We start from the raw sequence: 9,787 nt of genomic DNA, 5'->3' as shown, positions 1-9,787 counted from the left end.
ATTGATTTTTTGTATTGTTTTCTTGGTTTCTATGTTGTTTATTTCTGCTCTGGTTTTTATTATTTCTTGCCTTCTGGATGTGGTTGGACTTCTCTGTTGCTGATGTTCCAATTCTTTGAGGTGATCTTTTAAACTGTTGGTTTTGTTATTTTCCTGATTCTTGACATAGGCCTGAATTGCTATGAGTTTCCCCCTAATTACTGCTTTTGCTGTGTCCCATAAATTTTGACATGTTGTCTCTTCATTGTCATTTGTCTCAAGGAATCTTTTTATTTCTTCCTTGAGTTGTTCTTTGATCCAGCTGTTGTTGAGCAGCATGTTGTTTAATCTCCAGGTATTAGTTTTTCTCCATTGCTTCTTCTTGACCTCAATTTTGAGCTCTGTGGCATAGTGATCTGAGAGGGTACTTCTAATGATCCTTACCTTTGTGGTCTTATATAGGTTGGCTTTGTATCCTAATATATGGTCTATTCTGGAGAAGGTTCCATGTGGGCTTGAGAAGAATGTGTATTCTGCTTTCTGGGGGTGGAGGGCTCTATATAAGTCTATTAGCCCTAAATCTTCTAATTTTTCATTCAGAGCTCTTATTTCTTTGCTATTTTTCTGTTTGGTGGATCTGTCCAGTGGTGATAGTGGAGTATTGAGGTCCCCTGCTATTATCACATTTCCCTTCATGTGTTTCTCCAGGTTTGCCAGTAGTTGCCTCACATATTTTGCTGGCTCTACATTAGGTGCATAGATATTGACCAGGGTTAGTGTTTCTTGATCTAATGTTCCCCTGATCAGTAAGTAGTGACCCTCTTTGTCTCTGATCACTTTCTTGAGGTTGAATGCAATTTGGTCTGATATAAGAATTGCTGTCCCTGCTCTTTTTTGTTTTCCATTGGCCTGAATAATCACTTTCCATCCTTTTATTCTAAGCCTGTCCTTATCCTGCATCTGTAGGTGTGTTTCTTGCAGACAGCAGAAGTCCGGATTATTTTTCCTAATCCAGTTCTCTACTATGTGTCTTTTAATTGGAGAGTTTAGTCCGTTAACATTTAGGGAGATTATTGAGAGAGAGGATTGTTGTGTAGTTGTGTTGTGTAGGGTGGTTTTTGTTACAATCGGGGGTTTGGATTGTGTAATTCGTCTTTGAGTAAGTCGTTTAGGATCGGTTTTGTTTGCACAAATAGTTCAAATTCGTTCTTGTTTGAGAATGTTTTTAGTCTATCCTCCCATATGAATGTAAGTTTTGCTGGGTATTGGACCCTAGGTTGGAAATTTCTTTCATTCAGTCGTTTAAATATGTCATTCCATTGTCTTCTTGCTTGAATTATTTCAAATGGGAGATCTGGTTTGATTCTTATGTCCCTACCTTGGTACTGGAGGTTTCTTTTCTTCCTTATTGCTTTAAGGAGTTCTTCTTTCTCTTTGTTTTTTGCCAATTGGATTACCATGTGTCTTGGTGTTTGTTTATTGGGGTCTATCTTATTGGGAACTCTTTTTATTTCCTGTATTGGCATTGCAGTATCCTTCCAGAGGGTGGGGAAGTTCTCCGCTATTATCTCTCTGACTACTTGTTCTTCCCCTTTCCCTACTTCCTCCCCTTCTGGTATACCCACAATTCTTAGGTTGTTTCTTTTGTCCTTTTTCATTAGATACTGGACCTTTCCTTCCAGTGCTTTGCCTTTCATTTCTTTGTTGGTTTCTTGATCATTTTTTGTTTGCAGTTTTCCTTCGAGTTCTTCAATGTGTTTCTCCAATTCTGTGTTTCTGCTTGTAAGGCTTGTTACTTTGTCTGTTAATTCCTTCACTTCTTTTTGTATGGAATCTCTCATGTTCTTTAACATTTCTTCTTTAATTTGGCTGATTTGTTCATCCATAGATTTCTTATACTCGATAGCTAGGGTTTCTCTAATTCCTTTTATTAATTCTTGCATTTCCTTCCTCATGGCTGCTTTTAGGTCTTCATCGCGTGTATCTGTGTATTTTGGTGGACTTGGAAGCTTGCAAGAGTTTGTCACCATATCTCCAGATATTAGTGATTTCCTTGATTTACGCATATTGTTTTGTATTTAATGGTGTGTTTTAGAGTGCTGTGCTTCTAATTTTCACCTGTTTTGATCCCCTGTGGTGTGGGAGTTGGTTCCCTCCCTGAGGGTGGTTCTAGAGGGACTTTTGGGTGAACTCACTGAGGTTTTGATCCTCCTGTACTCTTTATGTGGCCTGGTTAGTTGTTTTCCTCTTTTGTTGGCAGCTAGTACTGGCCCTTTCCTGACCACAGTGGTGGGGGGCACTGTTTCTCCTCTCCTTTTTCTCCTCTCCTCTACTAGTTGGAAGTCAGTCTTCCTCTTTATTCCTGTCAGCAGGTGTAGTTCCGCTTCTGGCCACACTGGTTGCGGGCGCTGTTGAGCCTGACTCTCTGTTCCCTCCCTTATCTGGGGGTCAATGAAGCTCTGCTCCTCCGAGTTTCCGCGGAAGAAATTCCCCCAGTCAAGCCCTCCCGGTAGCTGCTCTCAGCCCTAGGGGGGGTCTCAGGTCCACTCTGGGGCTCGGGGCTAGGTTGCTCTAGGTTACCTAAAGGTCCAGGGGGCAGGCCCAAGCTCACCTAGTCTATTCGTCCCACCTGTCCCAGCTGGGCAGGTGACTCCGGCCCACTAGGTACTAAGGAATGTCCTCCCCAGTCTATGCTCGGGTCAGGTGGGATGAACTCTGGGGCCTGGAAGTTGAGGCAACGGGTGGTGTGGTCTCTGTGCCAACAAGCTGGCCTCTGCAGTCTATGGGGGGGGGGGGGGGTCGCGCGCAGGGTGGCTGGCGGCTGCGGGTCGTCCACGTGTGAGCGCCCTAAAACAGTGCACTCACCATGGACGCCGGGGTTCCCTACTCCCCGTTGGCGCGGCTGGCCTCTGCAGTCTATGAGGGGGGGGGGTCGCACGCAGGGTGGCTGGCGGCCGCGGGTCGTCCACGTGTGAGCGCCCTAAAACAGTGCACTCACCATGGACGCCGGGGTTCGCTATTCCCCGTTGGCGCGGCTGGCCTCTGCAGTCTATGAGGGGGGGGGTCGCGCAGGGTGGCTGGCGGCTGCGGGTAGTCCACGTGTGAGCGCCCTAAAACAGTGCACTCACCATGGACGCCGGGGTTCCCTACTCCCCGTTGGCGCGGCTGGCCTCTGCAGTCTATGAGGGGGGGGGTCGCACGCAGGGTGGCTGGCGGCTGCGGGTCGTCCACGTGTGAGCGCCCTAAAACAGTGCACTCACCATGGACGCCGGGGTTCGCTATTCCCCGTTGGCGCGGCTGGCCTCTGCAGTCTATGGGGGGGGGGTCACGCGCAGGGTGACTAACTTTTTCTTAATGCATGTGCCTATGCTAAATTTAATATTCAATACAACTGATATAATCTTGAAAGACTCCCTATGAGTTATTAATCCTGAACTGTACCACTGCCTGCTTTGGGATAAAGAATAAAATAGAATTTAAATGCTGCAGATGTCACAGTGTTTTGAAAAGCTTCTTTAATTTAAGCACAGAATTATGGTGTGAATTCCAAATTCTAACAGCATGGATGAGTGAATAAATATCAATGACAGATTCATACTTGATACCAGAATGAAAATATTAAGCTTCAGATTCACAAAATGAAAACCAAAACTATTTCATTCTCACTCCTTGTAAAGAGTATAATATTAAAACTGTTAAGTGAAGAAAAGGTATTTTCTCTATACAAAAAATATTATAGAAAAATTAACTTGGAAATTCTAAGAAAGAAATCTCATTTTATATTATTTTTCCCCCCGGTTTTTGGACTACACATGGTGACACTCAGAGGTTACTCTTCGCTCTGCACTCAGAAATCGCTTCTGGAAGGTTTGGGGGACCATATGGGATGCCAAGGATTGAACCTAATTCCGTCCCAGGTCGTCTGCATGCAAGTCAAATGCCCTACCACTATGCTATTGCTCCAGCCTCATATAATTTCATTTGGAGGCTAACAAGTACCTGAAATCACAGCATTTAATTTTAAGAGTTGAAAATACTTTGATTTATCATAGTATAGACCATTAGAAGAAGTTTCTATTTAATTATAGCATTTGACTGATGGGAAAATATGATTTTTAAAAAGAAAAGCTCCATCTATTGAAATATAATTTTGAGAACAAGTTTATTACATCTTTTCACAGCCTGAATGTAGTACTCTTTAAGTGTGAATAAAATTTGCAAGGAGGTTGAAATGATAGACACAAGCCGTTTTTCTCTTCAGTATTATCTTTTATCCCTTTGAAGTGCTGGGTGTAAGGTCTGCACAATGAATTTATAGGCATCGAACTGTGGAATAGGGCAGAGGGAATTTCTATCTCACAAACTCTTTGGATAAATGTCGACCAAATAATCACACAGTGCTACTTATCTGGGCACAGGCCATAGCGCTTACAGGAAGCTCCTATTTACCCCTGAGCATGACCATTTCCTATACACACGCATTTATCCTGAGAAGCGAATATATACAGAATATAGGGTAAGTTCCTTGAATGCAACTGACTTAGGTCAAGAGAACATATTTTTACTTCTTCACACAGTTTTCATATGAGACAATTCCAAAACTCTGCACACATGACAGCTAAGAGTAAGAGTCTTCAGGTAGCAGTAGAAGAGTAATTTGAGGGAGAAAGTTGGACTAGGGGAATTCTTTTAGATCAACAAGGTTCATTTGACTTATTAACTATTCATCACTCACACATTTAATGGTAGTTTGTATACAGGTATAACTATGAAAGTGTATTCACACAGATGTGTCTAAGATTTAGGATCATGGAATTCTAATAGCTGGTACATATGAGGCACTATGTACATATGGTACATAGTGAGTTAAATTCTTGGTTGTCTCATTTGAGGTGAAGGTACTAAACCAAAATGATGTTATTTTTATGGACCTATATGTTTTTTCATTTCTTTAGTAAAATTTTTTGTTGCTCTATCAACAAACTCCTGAAAACACTCCACAGACCCTTCTCACAAAATCTGAGCATAAAATTAGGATATCTCTCTTGAGGGTATTTCTAAGGCATAACTGGTAAGAGGCAGATTTTGTACTTTCATTTCTTTAGAATACTACTCTAGATGTTTTATACTAGACCACCAGCTCAGACATACTTCTTGTTATATCTTTTTTGAGTGTACCTCTAAAGCTTCTGCCTTCACTCCTAGTAAGTTCTAAGTATGCTCGATGCACTATTTTCTGATGCTTAGATAAGGAAGAAGGAAACAACCATCTTATTACTAACATTGGAACGTGCTAGTTTATATACTATGTTTATTTCTGGCAAGAACAAAATAAAAAAAAACTTCCAGAGATCAGGTCCCCAGTATAAATTGATGTTCACAAGTATAATCTTGCTTTGGCTAATTTTGGTTGGAATGTGTCTTTCTAACATGACACTGCAGTATAGCTGATAGCACCACTGAATATGGTCTGCGGGTGACATTGGAGAGCAGCAGTCCATGAACTGTGTCTAAAGTAGAAAACCTTCAAAAAGCATCATTGTCTTAGTGTGAAAAGATAGGCTTGGCTGCCTGTGCTTTTACTCTATTTACAATGGCCAGAAATGGCAGGATTGCTGTGGAGATCCATCCTTGGCCCTTAGTAATAGGCCTTTGGTAGGATTGCCTCCTATTTGAATGCATTTGCCTTAATTGTTTTCTTTCCCTTCAAGTGACACAAACTTCTTTAAAAAATAGTTATTAAAAATTAACCTTAGCAGACTGTTGCAGGTAATGTGGTACAAATTCACTGTGAATGAGAAGAACATCCCTGTGCTGAAGGACAGAGTTTGGGAGGCTGAGGCTGCAGCTGCTCCAGCTCTAGGAGAATTTCTTCTTGATGACAGTGAGTTCTTTCTGAAGGTCACTGAACTTGGGGCGTTTGTCAGGGTTATAATCCCAACACCTTAACATAATTTTAGAAATATCCTCCGGACAATTCAAAGGGGCTGACATTCGGTAACCTGCAGACCCAAAAAGAGGAGAAATTTAGAACGGAGAAAATGCTCACATTATGCCATTTGTAAATTTTTGAGCCTTATATTACAGAAATAAAAGAAACCAAATTCCATTACAAGGCCAACTGATATTTTTTCCTCCAAAGGTGATTCTGAATTCAAAGTTATAGGATTATAGAATTACCTTTAAATTCACAAAATCCATTTTATGTATGTTCATTTTTCAAAAAACAAAGGTCAGTTTTAGAACAGGAAAGTACTTATTTTAGTTGCTCTAAGTATTAGCATTTAAGATTTACTTTTAGCATCTGTAGGCAGTTTGAAAAATTCATCTCTAGCCTAGGTTATAAAGTGAGAAAGAGTTAAATGAATCAACATGAGATAGTTAAAAAGTTGTTCATAACTGAGTTTCAGTCATAAACTGTACAATACCTTTCACCAGTGGACATTTCCCATCACCAATGGCCCCAGTTTCGCTTTTACTCTCCCCACTGCCCTCTTCCCTGTCTGCCTGCCTTTATCTTTTCTTTTTCTTTTTTTTTTAACTTTTAGACACTGTGGTTGCAATATTTGCACTTTCCCTCTTCTCAGCACCCAGTTCTGTCCAGAGTGATTAGTTCCAACTTTGACTGTCACTTTGATTCTCTCCCCTCACTGTACTCTCTCCTTTTTGTCCCCTATTTGTCCTAGGTCCTCCTGACCCTCATCTGTAATGTGGATGTTATAACCATACTATTTCTTTATTTTTATACCCAGAAATGAGTGCAATCATTCTATGTCTATCCCTCTACTTCTGATTCATTTCGCTTAGTGTAATACTCTCCATATCCGTTCATGTATAAGCAAATTTCATGACTACATTTTTTCCTAACAGGGGTGTATCTTTCATTGGGTCAAGGTACCAATTCTGGCCTCTAGAGTATATTCTTAAGAGTAATATTTCTGGGTCATATGGAAGTTTACTTTACATTCTTTGAGAGATATTCACATTGTTTTCCAAAAAGGCTGGACCAACATTCTTATTCCCAATGAGAAACCCATTCTCCCTACATCTGCACCAGCACTGGATGTTCTTGTTCTTTGATGTGTGCTAGTTTCTGTGATGTGATATGATACCAACATTGTTGTCTGGATTTGCATCTCCCTGATTATGGAGATATATATGTGGAGCTCCATATATATATATATATATATATATATATATATATATATATATATATATATATATATATATATATATATATATATATATATGGAGCATTTTTCATATGCTTTTTGGCCATCTGTATTTCTTCTTTGAGAATATACAGAATTTCTCTTCCCTTTTTTGACAGAATTAGATTATTTTTCCTAGTTAAACTCTACTAGTGCCTTATATATCTTAGATATTAACCCTTTATCACATGTATATTGAGTGAATAGTTTCTCCCTCTCTGTGGGCAGTCTTTGTATACTAGTCACTATTTCCTTCAAGGTGCAGAGGTTTCTTAGTTTTACAAAGTCCCATTTATCTTTGTTTCCACTTGCTTGATCAGTAGTGTTTCAACCTTGAAGATGCCTTTATCTTCAATGTAATGGAGAGTTCTACCTATGTTTTATTCTATATACCTATAGTTTCAGGCCAAGAAGATCTTTTTCAATCTTTTTCAATGGTACTGTGTGTTGGGTAGTGAATATGGACCTATCAGCTATGGAAAGTTTGAAGTCCATGGAGGTAAAAGGTATAACAGAAACCAGAAATTCTTTCTTCTCAACCCTGTCCTAGTCCAGGCTACATCTAAGAGAACAAATACAAGGGCATTTCCATGTGGTCAAAAGCACATTTCTACTGACAGCTAAGATACAGGCATGTGCGAGAAACAATGTTCACATGTCTGATGCGGTACTGCCATCAAGCTTACTTCAAGTTACACACTTCTCAACAATGGAATTGCCTCTTTCACATTACTCTCACTGATGCATTATTGCTAAATAGTCCTGAAGTGGTTGTTTTATAGTTGTGGTGCTGCTACATCAGTGTGCCAAGATCCTCTCACTATTGTCATTGTGTTTCATTATTACTTCTTCCCTTAGCCTCCAAAGCTCTAGTGGCCATGTCTATCAGCGGTTGTCTAGTTCCTTTCTTTCTTTATATTCTGCATCTGAGTGACATCATCTGGCATTTCTCTTTTATTTTATGACACTCCTTTTAGAGTGTGTAATACCCATACAATTTCTTCTTGAGGGCTACAGTCCACTTTAAAGTAATATTAACAGTGTCTGTTTGGCATAGATTCAAGTAGAGGAGGGACCCTCAAACTCCTGTTTCCCTTGAAAATGGTGAAGAATAGAACCTTGTACATTTCATCCTAGGCAAACAAACAAACAAACAAACAAAAACAGAAAAGAAACTTGTGGCTGTCTAAAGTGATGGGATGGTTGAAAGCTTGTTTGTTTTACTGTATGAGAGTCATGCCACCCTTGGATTCTAGGAAGATTTTTCAATTCTCAGCTCTCTATGTACTTCAATAGTGTGTGCCTTCCCCATCAGGATACCACTATGGATGGATGTCAAGACAACTGACCCTTGTCGTAAACTCACCTCTTTCCACTTGCTCCCTTGCTTGCTGATTTGTCATTCCGGGATATGGGCAGACTCCCAAGCTGAAAGTCTCCCAGAGGAGGATGCCAAAGCTCCATACATCACTTTCAGAACTGTATCTCCCTGTGAGGTAGACAAAACCATTACCAGGTGAGTGGAGACAGAGGAAAACATTTTCTGACTATACATCAGTCACAAATGAGCACATTTAAACTTAACCTCCTCACTACTTTTTAGTGAAGTAACTAATCATCTTACCCACTCCACTACTTTCACTTTTTAGGACTTGCATTATTACTTATTTAATAAATAATTTTAGGCTTCTAACTTATCCAAACCACTTTCCAGATCAGTTTTCTGTATCAAGAACTTTTACCCATTCATTCACAGCCAGCAAGGTGGATGCTCACTTTTCTGTGGGATCTTAATGAGATGGATGGTTTACATAAAGAAGATTTTTAAGTTTGTCTATGTGAAAGCCTAGAAGATTAAATAAGTAGGATTTCTGTAATTTTATCTACTGATAGCATCATTTTCTTTCTATTAAACCACAAACTTAAAGCAATAAGGAATTTCTTAACTTCCATTTTTTTATTTAAAGATATATTTACAGATATTCTTACATGCTTAAAGGTCTAATTTTCTCCACTGGTGGTTTCATTTATGGAAAATACACTTTTCTGTGTGTTTAGAATAGAGTTAGAACTAACATAGCTGTTTGAAAAAACATCTCTAAATTACATGCTGCCCGTTTCCTGACAATATCTTGGTTGCACCTGCCAGGCTGAAGTGAGAACAGTGGATAGGGTGCTTGTCTTGCATATGGCTGACTGGTGTTCAATTCCTGGTATCCCATATGGTCCCATGAGCCCAACCAGGAGTAATCCCTGAACACCATGAAGTATAGCCCCAAAACAAAAAATAAAAAATAAATAAGGTATGAGCCAGGATAACTCTCCTGAGGTGAATTCACACAACCTAACTCCAAAATGCTGACCCCCTGAATTTCATTTTGTGGAAGAATTTAAATAGGCTAGAAATAACTTACAAAGGTACAGAGACCATTTTGCTTCATCTCTACCTCACAGTTGATCTTCACAATAACCTTGCAGCCTTATGAATTAGAAAATGTAGGCACAGAAAGAAGTAATGGCTTGCCAACGTGATGCAGCTAATGAAACAATGGCTTGAGAAGGATGATAGTGAACAATCAAGGACTTCTCTCATTAGA

At 39.8% G+C, this 9,787-nt stretch overlaps 1 protein-coding gene across 1 annotated transcript in view; it reads right to left on the bottom strand.

The window, feature by feature from the left end:
• Positions 1–5,631: 5,631 nt before the first annotated feature.
• The window catches only part of FER (FER tyrosine kinase), a 430,623-nt gene continuing 426,467 nt past the window's right edge, over positions 5,632–9,787 (bottom strand). The window contains exons 19-20 of the mRNA XM_049769126.1: positions 8,557–8,679; positions 5,632–5,981 (exon numbers count right to left, since the gene is read on the bottom strand). Of these exons, the coding sequence (XP_049625083.1) occupies positions 5,839–5,981; positions 8,557–8,679 (266 nt within the window). The 3' untranslated portion in view covers positions 5,632–5,838. The remainder of the gene's footprint in view (positions 5,982–8,556; positions 8,680–9,787) is intronic.

The sequence above is a fragment of the Suncus etruscus genome, chromosome 2 (assembly GCF_024139225.1).
Source record: "Suncus etruscus isolate mSunEtr1 chromosome 2, mSunEtr1.pri.cur, whole genome shotgun sequence".
Classification (NCBI taxonomy): domain Eukaryota; kingdom Metazoa; phylum Chordata; class Mammalia; order Eulipotyphla; family Soricidae; genus Suncus; species Suncus etruscus.
The sequence above is the reverse complement of the archived record's forward strand: the minus strand, read 5'-3'. Positions and strand labels throughout refer to the sequence as shown.